The sequence below is a fragment of the Rhinoderma darwinii genome, chromosome 1 (assembly GCF_050947455.1).
Source record: "Rhinoderma darwinii isolate aRhiDar2 chromosome 1, aRhiDar2.hap1, whole genome shotgun sequence".
NCBI classification, from domain to species: Eukaryota; Metazoa; Chordata; class Amphibia; order Anura; family Rhinodermatidae; genus Rhinoderma; species Rhinoderma darwinii.
In genome coordinates, this window is record NC_134687.1 from 482,062,666 (window position 1) to 482,086,740 (window position 24,075).

Sequence of the window (24,075 nt, forward strand, 5' to 3'; positions counted from 1 at the left end):
TCGATGCTTCTTTTTTTACGCAATGTGTTTTTAAAAAAAATGCTTGCGTAAAAAAGTGTGTTGTTTGTACTAACAGCGCGCTTTCTCATTGTTGTAAATGGGAAGCTTAATCTATAGTTTTAAAATGGGCCAAAAAATGCATCAAATACACGCCGTGTGAACCTGTCAACTGAAAAGTCATTCAATAGGGTCTTCCCTCTTGATTTTCATCTGTAACGTCTATGGCCACGGCCCGTCGTTCTAACTTACCCCTCGACGGCCGCGGCCATGGGCATGTGAGTTCCCTGCAGCGTTGTCCCCCTGTGAGGCGCCGGCACTCACTTTCTGGTATCGAGACTGTCTCTGGATGGCGCGCGCGCGCCCGGCCTTAACCCCTTAACGACCGGCATATAGTGTTTTTACATCGGCCGTTCAGGGTAGTTCTTCTGAAGCGACGCGTTTCCACGTCCGCACTTCAGAGGAACTTTCCCCGCATCAGGGTGCTTCAGCAGCGGGGTGCTGCTGAAGCCTGGGCTGTTAGTAACAGCCTCGGGCTTCAGGGCAACGATCGGAGACCACTAGCAGTTGTCTCCGATCATATTTAACCCCTCAGATGCGGTGTTGAATAGCGAGCGCTGCATCTGAGTGATTTTAGAGGGAGGGGCCTCCCTCTCTCATCCCACTGGCATCCCCACGTGCATCGCGGGGTGCCGATGGGTTCTATGGCAGCCTGGGGGCCTAACAAAGGCCCCCAGGTCTGCCTTTAGCAATTGCCTGTTCGGCTATGCCAGAGGCATGACCTAACAACAGGTGCCTGTCAGTTTTACACTGACCGGCAATAATACACTGCAATACCAAAGAATTGCAGTGTATTATAATAGCGATCAGTAGTCTGCACAGTAAAGTCCCCCAGTGGGACTAGAAATAAAGTTAAAAAAAGTTAGGCCTCATGCACACGACCGTAGTGTTTTTCTGGTCCGCAAATTCCAGGACCGTGTTCCGTGAAATGTCCTCCGCAGTTCATCCGTATGTAATCCGCAAAATGCGGATAAAAAATAAAATGCCTAGGTACAACATGATGTCAAAAGCTTGTCCTAACCCCTTTAGAAGTCAACTAGTCAACTATGAGATAAAATAAAAAAAATCACAGATCAACATATTTGAAGTGTAACGTTACTCGAACTTCTGAAATGTAAGGGCACGACCATAAGTGGTAGAGTTTTTCCACTGAAAATGTTGGTGCAGATTTGGGGCATTTACGCAACAAATTTGCACCAACATTTGCATATTTGACAGGTAATTCAGACGTTGCAGAAAAGACAGCGGACTTGCCACAGATTTCAGTTTTTGCATTGAATTCAACAGCAATTCCACCACGTCTGCCCGTGCCCTAATAGTGACATGTCACGTTTTGATTGGTGGTGGTCCGAACCATGAGACCCCCACCAATCGCACAAACTAAGCAATCACACGTGCACTTCTGCAGCTTCGTTTCAGCGATTGGTGGGTGTCTCAGTGATCCAACCCCCACCAATCAAAACTTCAGACATGTCATTATGACATGACAGAAGTACCCTTTAAAAAATAACAAACAGCATCAAGGTGTGAAACTTACCCATGCGTTTCTTTTGCGCTTTTGTTGCCTTCTCCCACTCTGCCAGATAAAGTTCACCGCAGACCTCCTGCCAGGCAAGATCTTTTATATTCCTGTCAGAATACTCTTCCAGGCGCTTATCCCATAGACAGGGCTTGTGCTGGACCAGGATTATTAACTTCTCAACGCTGATCATAGAAGCCATGCTGCTCTCTGCTGCTTTCCAACACTCTCTCCAGCCTTCACGATGACAGAACTCATTCCCGGTCGTCACCTAGCAACACTTACGCAAATTGCGGTTGACACACGGAGGTGTATCCGCATTTTCCACGGGCCCATGTCCATGGGCATGTCCGCATCGAATTTGCGGGCCGTAATAAGATATGTCCTGAGTTTATGCGTCACGGATTTGCGGACATGCGGGGACCCGTGAAAACACGGATAGTGTGTATGGGCCCATAGAAATGAATGCGTCCGCAATTCTCCCATGGATTTTCGGGGTAATTGTGGACGCAAAAACACGTTCGTGTGAATGGGGCCTATAATAAAGTTTGAAATAAATAAATAAATAAATGTCCCAAGTAAAAAATAAATTAAAAAAAAACACTTTGTCCCCTTACAAAATACTTTATGAAAAAAGTTAAAAGTTACTCATATTTGGTATCGCCGCGTCTGTAACGAACCCAACTATAAAATGATTACATTAACTAACCCGCACGGTGAACGGCGTAAAAAATATAATAAAGGTGTCTTGACGGCCGCTTCTCACAAGGCTTGGACGGTCAGCGGTGGCTCGGTCTGAGGAGAAGCAAGATGGCGGCAGCGGCGGGCAGACCAAGTTCTGATTGATGGCCCCCACACACAGACCTTCCGCAGCGCTTCTGTCCCGTGTGCAGGGCAGCAAAAAGCTTCCGGTTCCGGCGCTGACATGTGAGGAGGGTGCAGAGAACGCTCCGTGCTAAACTATCTAAAGAGACCGACCTCCACATCGTCGACGACCAAAATCATACCTCAACTTGCTGGGAAGTGCTGAGCAGACGGGTGAGCACCAGAACAGGGTTCAGACGAGACCAACGGAATCGCCGTATCAGCCCTGCACTCCCGCGTGATTACTCCGGACATTGCTTAAAACTGCACGGGGAGGAGAGAAGACACAGGCGCAATATCATTACCTAAATCGAAGGTACGGCACCGGAGAGCGGCAACAGAGAATAAATCTCTGCATGCAAGCTGGCACAGGTCGGCTCTGTTGAGAACCGCGGATACGAGAGGCCTATCTGGGGGAGACAGACACCATTTTGCAGCATGGCTGACATCCTACTGCAGTTTGCCTAGGAGTACTGGATAGACGGGTGAACACATGCCCAGGATTTGGATGAGATCGGCGGAAAAGCAGTAACAGCCCCGTGTTCCCGCGTGAGTACTCCCGACATTGAATGACACAGACAGGGGAGGAGAGACAACGCGAGCGGACACAACATTACTGGCAAAACTAAAGGTACGAAATCAGAGAGCGGCAACAGAGAATAAACGACTTCGCATAAACAGACACATATCGACGCTGCTGAAAATCGCAGGCACGAGATATCTACTGGAAAGTGACAGACGACATTTCACGACACGGTCCCGCCCCTCAAAACGCCTGCAGTTGCTGCCCTGATCGTTTCAAGGGACACCACGCAAGCACACACCCTTGGTAACAATATGCCGCCTGTGACCCGCAAGGAGAAACAGACCACAGGTCAGTCCTCCTCAGACCATGAGGATCAACTCTCTGATGACGACGGGATGGGATCAGCTTCTGGCGCGACAATGACACCAGTGATCGATTACAAAAAATTGGCCATGGAAGTGGCTAAACGCATAACGCCAGATATACAGGACACTCTAGCGACTACTATATCGGCTTCATTACAACAATTTCAAAGTGAACTTACTCAACATGGAGCACGTCTAGACGAAATGGAACAACGCATCTCAATGTTAGAAGATGACGCCGCCGATACCCATGGGACACTCCAGGAACTACTAGATGAGAAGCAGAAGATGGCACTTAAAATTGACGACTTGGCTCTAAAGGCAACACCCCCTGACGCTCCTACCCGCAAGATCCCTCTACCGGTGGACACCCTGGAACTTTTGGTTCCTAACCTAAAATTGAAGAACTTACTCAACATGGAGCACGTCTAGACGAAATGGAACAACGCATCTCAATGTTAGAAGATGACGCCGCCGATACCCATGGGACACTCCAGGAACTACTAGATGAGAAGCAGAAGATGGCACTTAAAATTGACGACTTGGCTCTAAAGGCAACACCCCCTGACGCTCCTACCCGCAAGATCCCTCTACCGGTGGACACCCTGGAACTTTTGGTTCCTAACCTAAAATTGAAGAACTGGGAAGCCCGGGGGATTGTGACACTATCTGATTTGTTTAATAGTGACAATATAAAAACTTTCTCAGAGCTATGTACGGAATTTGGAATTTCACAGGCAGATCTTTTTAAATACAGGCAGGTTAGACATCTTCTGCTATCTAAATCGCATGCACAGGTACAGATTCCATCTGGGCTACATGACTTGATTATTAAGAACGGTACGGGGGAGTCTAAGCTAACCCGAGCTTTATATGATATAATCCTGGGGGACAGGGCAATTTCAAAAACCCCGCAAATGGCAAAATGGGAAGTAGACTTGGGGTACACATATGACATTGAGACATGGGGAAAAGCGATTAAATGGACATTGAGGTCCACTATGAATTCGAATCTCCTGGAAGTTTTCCACAAACTACTTTTGAGATGGTACTTTACTCCATGCAAATTGTCCAAAATGTACCCGTCCTCTAGCCCCTTGTGTTGGAGAGGATGTGGGATGGTTGGGTCATTATTTCACATCTTTTGGGAATGCCCAGTTATTGCTTCATTGTGGAAAGAGGTGTTTGACTTATTGTCCAATTTAGTGGGTACCCAGATGGAACTCAGTGCAGCTCTAGCCCTTCTCTCCTTGGATATAGATGCAGTAGAGCCGTCCCAAAGAGTTATTGTGTCCCACATATGTCTCTCAGTTAAACTTTTAATGGCTAAACGGTGGAAAACTAATGTAGCTCCCTCTATACGGGAAGTGATTGACAATGTTTCATCTCATTGTGGGTACGAGAGGCTCTTTGCACTTCGTCTTAATAAAATGGAACGCTTCAAATCCCAATTAGCGTTCGTGGATAGATAGGTTCTCTTGCTGAGAATAAAAGTCCAGAGAAAAGGGGATTATTGGGAAATGTATTGTCATAAATACTACAAAGGTGTATGGATTAATGTATACTTGGTGTGTATCCTGGTTTCCCCTACCCTCCCCGGTTGCTTTTCCCTTCTGTATTCCCTTCCCCCCCTCCACAGGTCATTTCTCAAATGTTGATTTGCATCGTATAGGTACTTCCTTGCAAGGATACTATGTACCATTGTATAATCTGTAACCTGTGGTTTCTTTGATATACTAATAAAAAAAAACTAATGTTGGAAAAAAAAAAAATTGACGACTTGGAAAACAGGTCCCGAAGAAACAATCTACGCATAGTAGGCCTTCCTGAAAACATACCGGCCTTACACTTGAAACGCATATGCGAATATGATTTGCCAAAAGTGTTAAACATGAATGGTCCTTGTAAAGTTGAAAGAGCGCATAGAGTGGGCCCAGACCGTCAGCACTTACAGCCACAATCAGGAGCTGGTAAGAGAGCCAGACAAGTTATAGTAAGATATCTGGATTACTCAGACAAGGAAGCCCTACTGCGATCCTACAAAATGGGACAGGGACCGACAAAGCTAAATGGAGTATCAGTCATGATGTTTGGGGACTACTCAGCTGAAGTTTCCAAAAAGCGCAAGCAATTCAGCAAGATCTGCACTGCTTTCCACAACAGGGGGCTAAAATTCCAGCTACAATACCCAGCGATATTAAAGGTCACGACACCAAGTGGCACCATGCAGATATACACAGATCATCGGGAAGCTGAGGAAGTTTTTAAAGATTTGCTCCAGGAGAGTCTTCCGCCGACGGGTGCAAGAACAGTGCCAGAAAAGGAGGTGCCCATGCAGTCCCAAACCCCTGCGGTGAAGAGTCAACCGCCAAAGGAAAAAAGAATGCCACAGACTCCGCGAGCGGGGAAGTAAGGACTCTGGATTCCAAATAAAGGGGACTTTTGAAGTCAACCTGACGATGTGATATAGGTGGACAATGGGTAAGCACAAATTATGACCCATTTCATTATACCCGTATGATATGATAATAATACTATACAACAGACACACTCTAGAAGATATATGCTGATATATGATAAAGGGATATGAAAGATACTGGGGGAATAACTAAATGTTGTAAGGTTGATATAGAATTTTGTTAATTGGTCGGAGGATTTGCCCTATTTAGGTAGGAAAGCGGGAGATAGCACCGTGTCAGAAAAAAGTGAAGTGCTGAAAACTACGGGTTTGGAGATACAGGGGGCCCTTGAGGATAAAAGGGAAAGTTATGTAATTGTTAAAAGTTTTGGTTTTCCATTAAAAGACAGAAGAGTCGTGATATATAACGCAGTTATAAAGGGGCTAATTAGTCATAAAAATACCTTCCCAGCTTGCTGGATTTGGTCAAGCTCAGGAACATGTATGAGATACTCATCTTGCCACCATAGCCCAATACGGTTAACTGTTTTATGAAAATAGTAACGTGGAATGTTAAAGGTCTACTATCCCCCCACAAGAGATCCATGGTCCTGCGACATTTACATGCGCTGAAGGCTGATATAGCCTTACTTCAGGAGACTCATATGGTAGATAAAGACTTTTTCCGTTTGCGGAAGTGGTGGGTAGGGAAAGTCTATAGATCATCGGCAGATCACAAGAAAAACGGAGTGATGATCCTAATTCATAAAAATTTAGTATCCACGGTACACACGCAACATGTAGACTCTGAGGGACGCCTTATACAGCTTTTACTAGATACTCCGATGGGGGAAGTAAGCATATATAATGTATACGCCCCCAACTCAAGCAATCGCACATTCTTCCAAGATCTGCAAGTTAAAATTCTGGCAGACATAAATGTATTGAAAATAGTGGGGGGAGACTTTAATTCGGTAATGGACCCGGCTGAAGACAGGCAGCGCAATCTTCCCACACAACCCCTTGCAAAAGACGGCATATTGCAGATTTTTTCACAAGCCACATTGTTGGGGGATAGTTGGCGACACATGAATCCAGATGGTAGGGAGTACACATACTTTTCGCCACAGCACAAATCATGGTCCAGATTGGACTATGTTTTTCTGAGCTCACACTTAATGCAGAGGCTGGAACAGGTTGACATCAACAATATGGTCATCTCTGATCATGCCCCAGTGAGCTTACTGCTGACTGACGCATATCCTAAAGGGGGGGACTTCATTTGGAGATTTCCGACCTTGCTAGCAAATGATGAAGGCTTTCAAGATCTACTGAGAGGATGGTGGTTAGAGTACGATGGGGATAATGCGGCCCACAGAACAGACTATGCGTTATATTGGGAAACAGCTAAGGCGGTATTGAGAGGGAAGATCATTGCTTAAGCGGCATTCAAAAAAAAGCAGACGTTTCAGAAATATAAGGAATATAGTGGTGGGCTCAGGGGGGCATACTCTAATTTTCAGGCAGATCCGACACCGGATAAACAGAATCAATGGGTGGAAGCCAAACGATTGTTCGAGGAGTGGATGGATAGGAAGGAGAAATATGGCAGATCGATATATGAAGCAGAACTTTTTAGGTTCGGGAATAAGGCGGGGAGGATGTTAGCAGGATTATCAAGAGGCTTTCGACCCCGCTCACATGTCACAAAATTAAAGGACCAAAACGGCCATTTACAAACGGACCCTAGGAAGATCAATGACATTTTGAAACGTTACTATCAGAAATTGTATAAGGAAGGACAGGCGCCGGACATCGCGCAGGGAAGTCAATTTCTTTCCAGAATATCTATGCCAACATTGACCACAGATCAATTAGACAGTCTTAATGCACCAATTGACATGGAAGAGTTACAGATGGCAATTAGGGGGTTACCAAGAGGCAAGGCTCCGGGACCAGATGGTTATCCGGCAGAGTTTTATAAAATACTGCTGGAACAGATAGCTCCAACGCTGTTGTCATACTTCAACTCGTTGATGCAGGGAACTCACATACCAACAGCGGCAAACATGGCGTACATAAAGGTATTGCCCAAGGCAGGAAAAGATCTCTCGTAGCCGGGCTCTTACAGACCCATATCACTAATAAACCAGGATCTTAAACTGGTATCGAAGATAATGGCAAATAGATTGGCGGTCCTGATGCCCCAGTTAGTGGGACCCTCACAAGTGGGTTTTATCAAAGGTAGAGCTGCAGTCATCAATATCAGGAAGGTCCTGGGGGTAATGGATGACATTAAAGCTTAGCCGTCGTCATTCGACTAACCAGCCCTAGTGGTTTTAGATGCAGAGAAAGCCTTTGATAATGTTGAATGGCGATGGCTAAACATGGTTCTGGACAAGTTCAATGTGCAGGGGAACTTTAGGCAGTATTTGAGAACGCTGTACACGGATCCCACTGCGGCCGTCTGTACGCCGGGATTTAGGTCTCCGACATTCGTGCTGCATAGGGGCACACGACAGGGATGTCCCCTGTCGCCTTTGCTATTTGACCTGGTGCTGGAACCTCTTATTCATGCTTTAGAAAGAGACGGGCTGTACTCTGGTATACACATAGGTGATAGGGAGGTGAAGTCAGCAGTATTCACAGATGATATTCTCCTGTTTATGTCGCATCCCGCACAACACCTACAGAAGGTTTTTGAACTGATTCGACACTATGGCTCCTTCGCAGGGCTTAGGATTAATCCGACGAAGTGCGAATTATTAAGACTATCCCCACATAATCATAGGGGCGACATAGAAATTCAACGGACAGGTATTAAGATAGCGACATCACACATAACATATCTAGGGATTCAGATAGGGCAAACGTCGGAAACTCTATATAAACTAAATTATAAACCGCTCTTCCAGAAGATAAAAATTGAACTTACTAGATGGGCAAATTTGCCACTTTCACTATTTGGTAGATGTCATTTAGTCAAGATGATATCGTTTGCGAGATTACTGTACCCGCTTCAGACCTTGCCCATTCTATTAAAACATGAGGATGTTAAAGATTTTAATACGACCATTTTAAAGTTTATTTGGGCAAATAAAAGGCCCCGAATTGCAATGGCCAAACTGCAGGGCTATCAATGGCAAGGTGGAGTAAATATACCACATTTGAGGGGATATAATATAGCCAGCTTGTTTCGACATGTGGCGGATTGGCTGCATCGTTGCAGTCATTATTCAAATTATGAGTTGGATAGGGCATTAGCGGGATCTCATGATCTCATCTCACTGCTACATACCAAACTGGCATCTCTCCCTAGACATATAAAGGGATCGGTGTTACTGCGCGACACTATTATGTGTTGGAAGGAGGTGAGAAAAAAGATGGGGCTTTCATTTCAATTATCCAAATACTTACCATTATGGTCGCACATAGACTTTCCAGCGGGGCACTCTAGTTCTTTATTCACAGCATGGAGACAACGGGGAATAGCGACAGTGGGCCACATACTCCATGCCTCAGAACCCCGATTGAGCACACTGCCGGAGTTGGTGGAGAAGTTTGGGATCTCTCCGAATCATTTCCTCCAATATTTACAAGTTAAATAGTTTTGCACAAAGTTGGTGAGGAATTTGGAACCAGAAACGATAGACAATGTCTTTGATGAAGTGATTGGAGATGAGCCACATAGAACATCATTGTCTATGTTATATAAAACAATGCGAGATCTGTACATTCGGGTAGCGCCGAGGGCTCAATTTGCGTATTGGAGACGCACTCTGAGTATACAAGACATTAAAACCCCTCTCTTGGAGGGCTGGAAGATAGTGCGGAAATGTGTAGTGAATGAGGTATGGAGGGAATCACACTTTAAACTTATCCATGCGGCAATATATGCTTTCAATATTCCCTCAACGACGGCCAGCCCACAGAGATTGCATGCTTGTCCAAAATGTAACCAATTGGGCACCGATCTATACCATGGCATATGGTCATGCCCAGAGACACAAAAATTTTGGAAGGAAATTTTGGACTACGTGCAGTCTCTCTGGGACAGAATGTTACCAGCAGATCCTATGCTGCTGCTTTTTCACTCCATAAGCTCAATTAATAAAGAAGCGGCAGAATCTCCAATACATGTTCCCTCCCTGATGCATATAATATTTCTCGTTGCCAAAAGATGCTTGTTGAAATGTTGGCTGGAAAACAACACTCCTTCATTACACCATGTAACCCAACAAATGAGAGTCTGTATGTTTTCAGACAAAATAGAAGCGACAAAACATAAGAAACAAAAGACCTCAGGATTTTTTAAACGGTGGAGACCATTCATAGAGCAATTGCCTGCAAGGGAAATAAGGGAAATGATGGAGAATTTCAAATACACATCCTGGTATCTCACAGAAGACATTAAAGGGAATTTGGTAAATTTAAAAGTACATCGATAAGGATGGGGTGGAACGCATAGAGGCTAGGCGAGGACGAAAGATATGGGGAACAAGAGGATAATGGTATTAAGGAATTGACATATATGGGTCAATGTAACACGGTCATGAGTTCAAGGAGATGGTAATGCAATAAATGCTGATCTTTCTAACTTACACCTACTCCAGTATTACCAAGGAAGGGAGATAGAATATATGCACTACTGTTATGCTGATGAGTGACAATGTTTCAAATATTACAGTGTGTACGCTCCTGCGTGAGTTGAAGATGTCATCTGTCTGATTGTTAATATACAGTTTTGTTTAACTTGTACTATGCTTGTTGGAAAACCAATAAAAATGTTTTAAAAAAATATATATATATAATAAAAAACGCCAGAATTGCTGTATTCTGTTCATCCTGCCTTCAAAAGAATTTGATAAAAAGTGATCAAACCGTCGCATCTACTCCAAAATTGTACCAATAAAAACTACAAGTCGTCCCGAAAAAAAAAAAAAGCCCTCATACAGCTGCATCGGTCAAAAAATAAAAAAGTTATGGCTCTTAAAATATGGCGACACAAAAGCAAATAATTTTGAAAAAAAATAGTTTTTACTGTGTAAAAGTAGGAAAACATAAATAAATCCATATAAATTTTGTTTCGCCGCAATCATAACGACCCGCTGAATAAAGTTAATATGTTATTTATACCACACGGTAAACGGTGTAAAATTAAGACGCAAAACAAATGGCAAAATTTCTGTTTTTTTTCCAGTACCCCACTAAAAAAGTTAATCAATAAATTATATGTACCCCAAAATGGTGCTATTATGAAATTCAACTTGTCCCGCAAAAAAAAAAATACTCCTTATACAGCTATGTAGACGCAAAAATAATAAAGTTATAGATTTTTGAATGCGACGATCGAAAAACTTAAAAAATTGTTCGGTCATTAAGGTTTAAAATACCTTCAGCATTAAGGGGTTAAAGGGCCAGTGTGCGCATAATTGCAGGAAGTCTGCAATCAAGCCCAGAATGCTACTGGACTATAAAAAGGTCTCTGCCCTCTTGTTCTTTGCCTAAGCGTTTTTCGTTACCCAAAGTTTGTCTTGCAAATGGTCTCCTAGTGTCTTCCAGTTCCCAAGTGGTCCCTCTTCCTGTATCCTGTATTCCGTGCTGTCCTGGTCAAGTGGCGTACTGCAGCTGTTGTCGTGTTGTGCTGTATTCCACGCCTGTTCTGCTACTCAACGCCTGATGTCTACCTGCTGCCTGGTGTCAGCCGAGCCTGCCTTGCTACTGTCCGAGTTGCCACAGGTACCCTTTCTGGACTATAGACTCTGTATCATACCTGTTTGGCCAGCTGCCATCCCGCTACGCGGTACGGCTCAGTGGGTGCACACCCCGCATCGTGACAGTACGCTCAGGCCATGGACCCCACTGGTCAATACTAGGGCATATCTCCCTCCCAAGCCATGCAGGTGGACCTGCAGGATCTCTGAGCAAGACAGGATCAACTTCTTGTGGCAGTGGACTCCATGGCACAGCAGCTTGGGACACTAGCTGCTTCCCTTCCTGCTCCTATGAAAGCTCCTTCGTTCGACCCTCCTGCTACACCTCCTGGCAGTTCCGGTTCGGATCCCGCTGCCATTACCTTCTCGGTTCCATGGAGATGCAAGTACGTGCAGAGGGTTTCTGAACCAATGCCATATCCATTTTACCCTGCACGCCAAAGCATTTCCGTCGGACGGAACCAAGATCGCCTTCATCGTGTCTCTACTTGCAGGCAAGGCCCTGGCATGGGCGAACCCAATCTGGGAACGTCAGGGACCCGAGACCCAAGAATTCCAAGGGTTTGTGCGGTTATTCCGTACGGTTACCACCTGCCTTGGACGACCTGATTCTGCTTGCTACTCGGGTGCACAAAAGGCTCAGGGAGAGATCTCATGAGGTTCGACAGGAGAGACGGCTTCCTAGACTGGCACCCAACTTCCAGCAACCCCTGTTGCCGCCTTCTACTGTTTTGCCCGAGGATCCGATGCAGGTGGATCGGCTAAAATTGGCCGTTCAAGAGAAACAGCGCAGGCGCACCTCTGGACTCTGTTTATATTGCCGGCTCAGTAACCATGTCGTGCGTCTCTGTCCTCAGAAGCCAAAAAACCCCAACGCCTAGGTTTGGTTGGAGAGACAACCCTGGGCTCTACTGCATTTAATCGAGAACTCTCCTCCAAGCTGTTCATTCCCGCGACCATCATTGCTGGCGAGAAGCCCCATTCAGTCTCTGCCTATCTGGACTCTGGCTCTGCAGCCAATTTCATCTGCCAAGACCTTGTGGATCTTCTTCAGTTGCCCACTGTCCTGCTGGAAAGGCCGTTGATCGTTGCCTCGGTAGATGGACTGCCATTGCCTGACCCAGTTTTGTCTGTGACCAAGCCATTGAGACTTCCATGTGGGAGCTCTTCACACTGAACTCATCTCCCTGTTTGTTCTGCCCAAGGCCGTCAACCCCGTGCTGCTGGGTTTGCCTTGGCTCCGTTTGCACGCCCCAGTCCTGGTTTGGAACTCTGGAGACGTTCTCCAGTGGGGTCCCAAGTGTCTAGACCGCTGCCTGGGTCATATCCATCCACCGCAGTCTCCTCCACGTCAGTCATTGGCAGGGTTGCCTTATTGTTACTCTATGTTCTCTGATGTCTTCGATAAGAAGGAGGCAGAGACCTTGCCGCCACATCGAGCATATGATTGTCCGATTGACTTGGTTCCTGATTTGTCCCCTCCTTGCGGTAGAGTGTACCCTCTCTCCTTGCCTGAGACCCAGTCTACGTCTGCCTACATTAAGGAGAATCTGGAGAGGGGCTTCATTCGTAAATCCTCATCCCCGGCCGGAGCTGGGTTTTTTTTTGTCAAGAAGAAAGATGGATCCCTCCGACCCTGCATTGACTACCGAGGCCTCAACCGGATCACGGTGGAGAACAGGTACCCTCTGTCTTTGCTTTCTGAACTGTTTGATCGCATACGGGGGGCAAACATTTTTTCTAAACTGAACCTGCGGGAGGCCTACAATCTGATTCGGATTCATCGAGGTGACGAATGGAAGACTGCCTTTAATACTCGTGATGGGCACTACGAATACTTAGTTATGCCCTTCGGCCTATGTAACGCCCCCGTAGTATTTAAAGAATTTGTCAATGACATTTTTCGTGATCTCCTTTATGTTTGTGTTGTGGTGTATCTCGATGACATTTTGATTTTTTCCCCAGATCCAGTAAATCATCAGAGTCATGTCCGCCAGGTGTTGCTCCGTGCCTTTATGCCAAGTTGGAGAAGTGTGTTTTTGAGAAGAAGTCTCTATCCTTCCTGGGCTATATTATCTCCGATCAGGGCCTCAAGATGGACCCCCAGAAGGTAAAGGCTGTCCTGGAGTGGCCACGCCCCCAAGGCTTAAGGGCCATACAACGCTTCCTAGGATTCGCCAACTTCTACCGACTGTTCATCCCCAACTTCTCATCTTTGACTGCTCCTATCTCCACCCTCACTAAGAAGGGTATGAATGCCAAGATGTGGACTTCGGAGGCTGAAGCCGCATTTGAATCTTTAAAGAAAGCCTTCACGTCTGCCTCCATTCTGCACCATCCTGATGTATCCCTACAGTTTTCGTTAGAGGTGGACGCTTCCTCGGTTGGTGCTAGTGCACTGTTGTTCCAGAAAAGATCGAAAGGCAAGGCTGTGGTATGTGGCTACTATTCCAAGCTGTTTTCCTCCGCAGAGCGCAACTACTCGATTGGGGACCGGGAGTTACTGGCCATCAAGCTGGCTCTGTAGGAGTAGAGACATCTACTGGAGGGCGCGGTTCATCCTATCCTGATCTTCACGGATCACAAGAATTTGACCTACCTACAGACGGCCCAGCGGTTCAACCCTCGCCAAGCCAGGTGGTCATTGTTCTTTGCTCGGTTCCGGTTCGAACTCCACTACCGACCCGCCGACAAGAATGTGAGGGCCGGTGCCTTGTCTAGATCTTTTGAAACCAAAGACGCCATGGAATCTCCACAGAATATTATTGACCCATCCTGCATCTTCTCTGTGAATCCCCTGCATGTTAGAGACATTCCTCCGGGTAGGACTTTTGTACGTCTGGCTGACCGAGGAAGAATTTTTCACTGGGGTCACAGTTCTAAGCTGGCAGGTGACGCGGGTGCTCATAAGACCCAGGATCTAATCACCCGTCAGTTCTGGTGGCCCACGCTGCCCAAAGATGTTATGGACTTTGTCTCTTCATGCACGGTATGCGCAGCAAATAAAGTTGCTCACTCCAGGCCTGCTGGCCTGCTCCAACCACTGCCTGTGCCCGTTGCCCCGTGGCAACATGTCGTTATGGACTTTTGTCATGGATCTTCCTTCTTCTGCGAGTTGCAATGTGATCTGGGTGGTGGTGGATCGATTTTCCAAAATGGCTCACTTCATTCCCTTGACCTCCCTGCCGTCTGCTACGCGATTGGCTGACCTCTTCATACAGCACATCTTCCGTCTGCACGGCTTGCCCCTGCATATTGTCTCAGATCGAGGGGTACAGTTCACCTCAAAGTTTTGGAGAGCACTCTGCGGCCTCCTCGGTGTAAAATTGGACTTCTCTTCGGCCTATCTTCTATCCTGTTGCCGGTGGACCGCATGAAGAGAAAGGCAGATACAAGAAGACGGACGCCTCCGCAGTTCCCTCTAGGGACTAAAGTCTGGTTGTCTTCTAGGAATATCCGTCTGAAGGTGCCGTCATGCAAATTTGCTCCTAGATTCCTCGGACCCTTCGAGATCCTGCTACATGATCAACCCGGTATCCTACAAGCTGCGGCTCCCCCCTACCCTCAGGATTCCTAACTCCTTTCACGTCTCCTGTCTAAAACCTGTGGTCCTGAACCACTACTCCAGGACTCCTAGCTCCACAGTGGCCCCTGGCAGCTGATCGGGGACTTTCGAAGTAAAGGAGATTCTGGCTACTAAGAAGGTGGGAGGAAGGACATTTTATTTAGTGGATTGGAGGGGGTTCGGTCCAGAGGAGAGGTCTTGGGAGCCAGAGGAGAACATCGATGCTCCTGTCCTCGTGAGGAAGTTTCTCTCCCGCTCTGGTCCCAAGAAGAGGGGGCGTAAGAGGGAGGATACTGTAACATCTATGGCCACGGTCCGTCGTTCGGTCGTTAACCTTGATGGCCGTGGCCATGGACACCTTACCTCGCTGCAGCGTCGTCCTCCTGTGAGGCTCCGGCAACTCTCTTCCGAACCTCGAGTGTCTCCGGCGGGTGCAAGCGCCCGCGCGTGCACGGCCTTAAAGGGCCAGTGCGCGCATTTTTGCAGGAAGTTTGCAATCTAGCCCAGGATGCCCTGGACTATCAAAAGGGCTCTGTCCTATTGCTCTTTGCCAGAGCGTTGTTCGTTACCCTTCGTTTGTCGTGCTTATGGTCTCCCAGTGTCTTCCAGTTTCCCAGTGTACCTTGCTCCTGTATCCTGTATCCTGTATCCCGTATCCTGTTTCCGTGCTACCTAGTGCTATTGCCGTGCTGTGCTATTGCCGTGTTGTGCTACAGCCTACGCTTGATCTGCTACGCCTCACCTGACGACTTCCCGCCGCCTGGTCCTGGACGTGCCTGCCTCGCTACTGCCTACGATTGCCTCAGGTACCCTCGCTTAACTAATTGAACTCTGTACTTACCTGTTTGGCCAGCTGCCATTCCGCTACGCCGTACGGCCCAGTGGGTCCACACCCCGCATCGTGACAGTGGTACACGTGGATGTTGACTGTACACAATGAAGAACGGAGAAGAAGCAGTATATTCACTGGTCTGATTGCTGTAGGAGAATTCGGAGTATGGCAGAAGCTGTACCCAATTGTCCTATTGAACTGAGACAAAATGACGAAGATAATTCTCAAGTACCTGGTTGTTCCTTTCAACTGGGCCATTAGACTGCGGGTGACAAGCGGAAGAAAAGTTACATTTCACATCTAAAAGTCTACATAGGGCTCTCCAGAATTTATTGTGAATTGTACACCCCGATCTGAGACAATATGTGCTGGATAAATAAACTTGCCAGAGGAGCAGAGGAAAGACCGGTTAAAGGAACGAAATGCGCCATCTTGAAGAAGCGGTTCACCCAGAGAGTAGTACATCCAGAAGAAGGAGGCAGGTCAGTAATAAAATCCATGGTGATGTGTTGCCAGGGAGCATCAGGCACTGACAGATTTAGGAGCAGACCATCAGGTTTATAATGAATAGCCTTGTTTTGGGCACAGTTCATACAGGAAAAAACATAGTCCATGACCTCTTTAAGCAGCGTAGGCCACCAGTAGTGAAGAGCAATAAAGTCCTGAGTTTTATGGACACCAAAGTGACCAGCCATTTTGGAATTATGTCCCCAGCTGAGAATTCTTCTCCTGTCAGCAAGATGGACAAAAATCTTCCCAGGGGGAATGTCAATGATTTGCAGAGGATTAACAGCAATAATCCTAGAAGGATCAATAACATGTTGAAGACTTTCTTCAGAGTCGTTCGTCTCAAAGGACTTGGACAGGGCATCGGCCTTAATCTTTTTGTCCGCAGAGCGGAATTGAAGGTGGAATTGAAATCTGGCGAAGAACAGTGACCATCTGGCTTGACGAGGGTTCAGTAGTTGTGCAGACTGTAGATACGTATGTAAGATTTTTGTGATCTGTGAAGATGATGATAGGATAAGCAGCCTCCTCCAGCAGGTGTCTCTGCTCTTCTAAAGCCAACTTGACAGCGAGTAATTCTCGATTCTCAATGGAATCTTTGCCCTCTGCAAGAGAGAAGAGTTTGGAGAAAAATTCACATGATACTGCCTAACCCTTGGAATTCTTTTGAACCAGGAGTGCTTCAGCACCAATGGAAGAGATGTCAACCTCCGATCGAGTCACATCAGGACGATGATGAACAGAAGCAGAAGTGAAGGCGCTCTTGAGGATGGAGAATGCCGACACTGGCTTAGGGGTCCAGTCTTTAGCGTTCACTCCCTTCCTGGTAATAGCTAAGATGGGAGCAGTAAGTGACGAGAAATGTAGGATGAACTGGCGATAAAAATTAGCGAATCCTAGAAATCCCTGTATCGCTTGGAGACCTTGAGGATGTGGCAAATCCAAGACAGACTTCACTTTCTCTGGATCCAATACGCACTTCTCAAGTTTAGCGTATAAGCTGTTACCCCTTAACTGCGACAGAACTTGGCGAACATGCTTCCGATGCGTCGTCAGATCAGGAGAGTAGATCAACATGTCATCCAGATAAACAACCACACAGACATACAGAAGATCATGGAAGATGTTTACAAAGTCATGAAACACTGCTGTAGCGTTACACAGTCCAAAGGGCATTACTTGATACTCATAGTGATCCTCTCGGGTGTTGAATGCGGTTTTCCATTCGTCAACTTTGCGAATATGGATCAGGTTATAGGCCCCTCGTAGATCCAGCTTCGACAGGATTTGTAGTGACAACATTTTCACGAAGAGCTCAGAGATAAGCGGCAAGTTTTTTTTTTACTGTGATTAGGTTTAACCCACGGTAATCGATGCACGGTCGGAGTGATCTCCGTGTGTTTAAGATGCAGATACAATTGATAGCACTGGCGAGGCAAGAGAACCAACTTTTCCTTTTCCGCCACTCAGTGCATTTCTTGTAATGCATATGGCGTGGTGATGTAATTGTGCTGCCTGCATCGTTCCGCTGGAGCAGGCCTGATCACAGAAGACTAGACCTGCATCGTTGGAAAACAGTGTGGAAAGGGGACAAGTGAGTATGCTTGTTGTGACATGGGGCACTATCTTCAGGGGGCACTGTGCCATTATCTACATCTGTGGCACTATCTAGAGGGGGCACTGTTGCACTATGTACATTTGTGGGCACTGTGTTACTATTTTCAGGAAGCACTGTGGCACTATCTACATGAGCACTGTGGCACTATCCACATTGTTTTTTTACGCTATGAGTCAGCACATGTCCACTAACCTAGCCCTTTTTATATAGCTTGCCATATAAAAGGCTAGGCTGGTGGATACGTGGAGAACAAGACTCATAGATCAAAAACCAGAGGGTAGCAGGAGAGTGGTGAAAACAACTTGGTTTAAAAAGTATGCATTTAGAAACCTCCCCCCCTTTAAAAATATCGCATTTACCCCTATTTTTTGCAAATGTGGGAAGAGGTCTTATATATGGTTATTAATAGCATGTGAAGCAATATGAATGTTTCTTTATTCTACGGAAGTATATCATTATATATATTTTTTATATTTTATACAGGCGTATCGAATGTAATGCATACTGAAATTCACCTAGGCCCTGATGAATTTAATGACTTAAAAATTGATATTGACTCTTCTGATGTAACATTTTGCTTAAAGGAAGTCAAGGTAAGACTTGAGACATAATGAAACTACATGAAGATTACTTTCTGTTTAATATAGAGTATTGCCTAAAGGTGTATTTCCACCAGAGAATATAAGGAGTGCACAAACAAAACCCTTCGAGACTTTCCTCTCCTGCCTTCACACTACACACTAGCCCACATTAAATACTACCACTATTAACATGAATTCTAGACATATAGCAAAGTTATCCCAGTGGCCTAGCTTTTAAAAGGTCCTCGACCTTTGTGACCACCATGAGAAAACTTCACATTACGGGGTCTGCAGTGGTGCTTGTACTCCCCCACCTCCATAAGCCATGGGCCTTTTGGGATGCTCACCATGACTGTACCATACTGCCACCATTGGGGTGCAGAGTCACGAATCGTAGCCTAAAAACAAAAACAATAAAATTAAATCTTCTAAAGGATTGGTTGTAGTGGGGTTTTTATTGTCCTCTGCTTCCCCAGGTAAGTATCTGTTCCTCACTCTCCAAACTCGCTTTTTTAAACCCATTCTTACTCCCCCACCTTCTGCCCCTTATCCAGCCATCTTAGCCTTTTCTTACGCTCCTACCCACCTAACACATGAGACATGCACCATGCGGAAACCAACATCTTAGACTAGTATTCAGGTTGAGATGTCCCCCTCTATAACCCATTAAGTGCTAGGGCTCCCCTATAAGGCTCCTCACTGAAGGGCCCCTTCCCTTGTTGCTATAGTAGCATGGGTAAAACCCCTTCCAACCTCAGCCATTTTTCCTTTTCGTCTTTTTCTTTCCCGCATTCCAGAGCCATTATTTGTAGGATGGAATGGGAAAAAAACATCAATTTCTTCCTTGTTTTTTGGCTTTACTAAATTGATATTGTTGTTTTTTGTATAAAATTACAGATAGCCAGCTCTCTAGACTTTCTATATTGTGTGAAAAAGTTTGGACATATACCTTGCTTGTAGTATATTTAGTATTAATGCAGACACACTATAATATGGTAATTTATCACAATATAAACAACCTAAAAAAGCAAACAGTTATTATCCAGATAAATCAGTCTCTCCAAAATGTTATGCTATGTTTGAAAATAACTAGTAATTGGTGAAGACCAGGTTTGGGGATATCAAATCAAAAGCCTACCAAGGGACCCTCGTGGTATTGCTGATGTAATATATTGAGAAAATCCGATAGCTGGATTAATATAGATGAAAAATAGTGTGAGTTAGGCTAGGGCTACACGGCGACTTTGGCAACCTGCGTTGTGACCCGCAGGTTGCCACGCCCATGACCCGATAGCCACAAGAAATGCACAAGGTTTGCAACACGGACACATTGACTTTAATTTGACCCCCGGACGAAGGCATCCCGCCGAAACGCGCGTCGGGTTGACGGTCTCTCATCGCAGGGATACTATCAGCATTATGGGTATGTCATCTAACTCACTTCTCCCGTGCTGCTTGTGTTTATCATAACATTCATTTTCAAGCAATACGTACTTTTACTCTTCAGCTTGTCAAGCAGATATATGGGTGACTGGAGTTTGGCTACAGACTTGTACATTGTTTATCACTTCACACTAGTGTTATTGCACATTGTTGCTTGTTACAAAACATCAATTTGGATCTCTGTGTAGACCATACAACAATACAATCAGTCTGGTTGCTACAATCACTGGACTTTGTCCCCATCTTTTTTGTACCTGTATTCCCTGCGATTTTTGAACGATTTTACTTCTCATGCTCTGTATGACTCATTTTTAATTGTTTGTGATATATGTCAATAAAATTTATATTCTTTCCGTTACACTTTTTTGTGTTAATTGTACCCGTAAATCTATAGGTCATATATTAGTCATTGAGGGTCAATGCACCAAGTTAACTTGGTTTTACATATAGATCTTGGCTTAAATATAGCATTGTCTGCCACACCTGTAGCAAGATCGCTTCCTGTCTATACCAATAGGTGTTTTGACTTTAATTTAGTACGATGCACGGGGGCATGGCTTGGCACGCAGCGAGAGCAGTCGCATGACTTAGGATCTCCGCAGTGACCTCGTGCCATACATATCCTTTACTTATCCTTCCATTCCAAAATTTCGTCCCTGAGATCCAGGAGGTTGAAGGCTGCCAGGAGAGACGTCATGAGCCCCACGAGAGGTCAAACGGCCGCGGAAAAGCTGCAGGAATTTGCGAGGGGAGAAGGCCAAGATGGTGGCCTCACCCCTCAGCCTCATCGTTCTAGAGGAAGTGAGTCCTCCGGAGGGAAAGCCTCACTAGCTGCTGCAGAGGAGCCTAAGCCAGAACCTACACTGACGGAGGTGACTAACAAACTGCTGGCGGCCATCTCAGTGTGCAAAACCTCCTTGACAGGCAAGTTGGAAGAGGTGAAGATGGACATAGGCCTTATCAGGCAGGATATGCAGGCCTTAAGAGAACGAGTGACGCATGTGGAGGATAAAGTGTCCGGCGTTGAGGGCAGGACAGCTGCCATGCCTGGTGCATTTGCAGATCTGGAATCGGCTGCTGAACTATGGAATCAAAAAACTGACGATCTAGAGAACCGGCTACACCGGAATAATATTCGGATAATTGGCATGCCTAAAAAGACTGAAGATCAGAACCCAGGCGATTTTGTTGTGAAGTGAATACGGGATTTGCTACCTGACGCGCCATTTTTGCTGGCCTTTGCTGTGGAGCAAGCCCATAGGGTTCCAGCCAGACCACCACTACCGGGCGCCCCTGCCGAGATGACTTCTAGCTTGTATGTTAAACTGCAATCATCGAGATATAATTTTGCGTCGAAGCTCGTAGACTATGGCCGATTACATATAATGGGGCTGCTGTCTAGATTTTCCCTGATTTTTCAGCTGATCTGCAAAAACACAGAGCAACGTTTTATGGCTGTGAAACGCTGCCTGAGAGACTTGAATATACCGTACTCGATGGCATATCCCGCAAGGCTGTGAGTGGTTGATAATGAACGCTCCATTTTCTTCAATTCCCCGCAAGATGCTGATGAGTGGGTGAGAAGTAGACGACTACCTCGACGCAATTAATCCTGTCCTTGAGAACATTTCTAATCTGTCATTTGGGAAGTGCTTCACTTGGTCTATTGAAGGATACCTATATTTCCACCGCCATTGGATCATTCTTCTTTTTTCAGGACTCCATCATTACGTATCTACCCTCACCCGTGGACTATATCCTGCAATGAGAAAGCTATGGGTCGATCCGATCTGGACTGCAGGGCGAGGACATACTGGATGCTGGTCATCTTACGTAATTATATGTTCTGCAATGTATTGCCGGTAACTTCCAGATATGAGAGTGGTTTATTAGATCCATTTTTTATGTACCACTATAGGCCATTCTCCATGTAATGAGAATACTTGGCGTATCCTGTGCTGGAAAATTTCTCTGATGGGATATGGCACGGGGTCTTCCCCGTACGTCTTTAGTCCCACAGTTATGGGCATGTTTCAGCAATGGCTTATTTGTCACCTTGAATTGCCGATCACGTTAACAGTTCTTTTGTTTGTTCTGTTTTTTAAGTTTTTGAAAATGGCATATGTAGGCGATATTATACTTATCTATAAGTACAAGTGTATGGAAGACCAAACCTTGCAGTGTATGATGTTTGCAATTTATGTCACAGACGCAGAAATGTTTACTGGAAGAATTTACTCCGGTTCCGAGTTAAGCTTATGTATCTACAATGACTTCTATACAGGTTATGTCATGGAATGTGAGGGGATTCGGTAATCCGCTGAAACGGGCTATACTGTTCACCTATATTTGCAAATTTAACCCTAATATTTTATGCCTACAGGAAACGCATTTAGTACCTGATAAAGTTAGACTTCTACTCAGACCGTGGGTCCAATGGTCTAGCCCAGAGTTTCCCAACCTTTTCAGGCTCGAGGCACCCCAGGAAAAAAAAAAATTCTCAGGGCACCCCTACCAAAAATTGTTTACAAAACGACAAAAAATGGCTAAAAACAAGCACTACACTCTTAGGGTATGTTCACACAACGTTTTTTTGTAAGTCAGAAACTAAAAATCTGCCTCCAAATTCATTTAGGAATTTTGAGGCAGATTTTGAATTGACAGCGTTGTTTCACTTTTTTTTTTTTTTGCTATGTTTTTTGCCCACATTTTTTTTAAGCCGTTGAAGCGAATGCAAAAACCGCAGACAAAAAAGCACCAAACGAGCACCGCAGGTTTTTTCTGCCTCCTATTAATTTCAATGGGAGGTCAGAGGCGGAAACCACTTGAAGACCATCAGCCCCTCACTCACAGTAATAACCCTCAGCCCCCCACTCACAGTAAAATGACCATCAGCCCCCAACTCACAGTAAAATGACCAACAGCCCCCCACTCACAGTAAAATGACCATCAGTCCCCATCTCACAGTAAAATGACCATCAGCCGCCCACTCACAGTAGTGACCATCAGCCCCCCACTCACAGTAATGACAATCAGCCCCCCACTCACAGTAAAATTACCATCAGCCACCCACTCACAGTATAATGACCCCTCAGTAAAGAGACCATAAGCCCCCACCAGTAAAGTGACCATCAGCCTCCGTCCACCCCAGTAAAATGACCATCAGCCCACTCCAGTAAAGCCACCATCAGCCTCAGAGAGGAGGTATAAGAGGAGAGGACTACAACTACCAGCATGTCCTGACTTATTATGTGATATCAGAGGACATTACAGAGAGGAGATATAAGAGGAGAGAACTACAACTATCACCATGTCCAGGCTGTTATTATGTGATATCAGAGGACATTACAGGGAGGAGGTATAAGAGGAGAGGACTACAACTCCCATCATGTCCAGACTGTTATTATGGGATATCAGAGGACATTACAGGAGGAGATATAAGAGGAGAGGACTACAACTCCCAGCATGTCCAGGCTGTTATTATGGGATATCAGAGGACATTACAGGGAGGAGATATAAGAGGAGAGAACTACAACTACCAGCATGTCCAGGCTGTTATTATGGGATATCAGAGGACATTACAGAGAGGAGGTATAAGAGGAGAGAACTACAACTACCAGCATGTCCAGGCTGTTATTATGGAATATCAGAGGACATTACAGAGAGGAGGTATAAGAGGAGAGAACTACAACTACCAGCATGTCCAGACTTATTATGTGATATCAGAGGACATTACAGATTGGAGGTATAAGAGGAGAGAACTGCAACTACCAGCATGTCCAGGCTGTTATTATGGGATATCAGAGGACATTACAGAGAGGAGGTATAAGAGGAGAGGACTACAACTACCAGCATGTCCAGACTTATTATGTGATATCAGAGGACATTACAGAGAGGAGGTATAAGAGGAGAGAACTGCAACTACCAGCATGTCCAGGCTGTTATTATGGGATATCAAAGGACATTACAGAGAGGAGGTATAAGAGGAGAGGACTACAACTACCAGCATGTCCAGACTTATTATGTGATATCAGAGGACATTACAGAGAGGAGGTATAAGAGGAGAGAACTACAACTACCAGCATG

The 24,075-nt window shown here is 45.6% G+C and overlaps 1 protein-coding gene across 3 annotated transcripts in view; it reads left to right on the top strand.

Annotated features, from left to right (window-relative positions):
- Positions 1-24,075, top strand: part of RAD9B (RAD9 checkpoint clamp component B) — a 255,599-nt gene that overhangs the window by 118,520 nt on the left and 113,004 nt on the right. For all 3 annotated transcript variants that reach the window (XM_075834597.1, XM_075834607.1, XM_075834587.1), the window contains one exon: positions 18,449-18,558. In XM_075834597.1, coding sequence (XP_075690712.1) covers positions 18,449-18,558 — 110 coding nt within the window. The remainder of the gene's footprint in view (positions 1-18,448; positions 18,559-24,075) is intronic.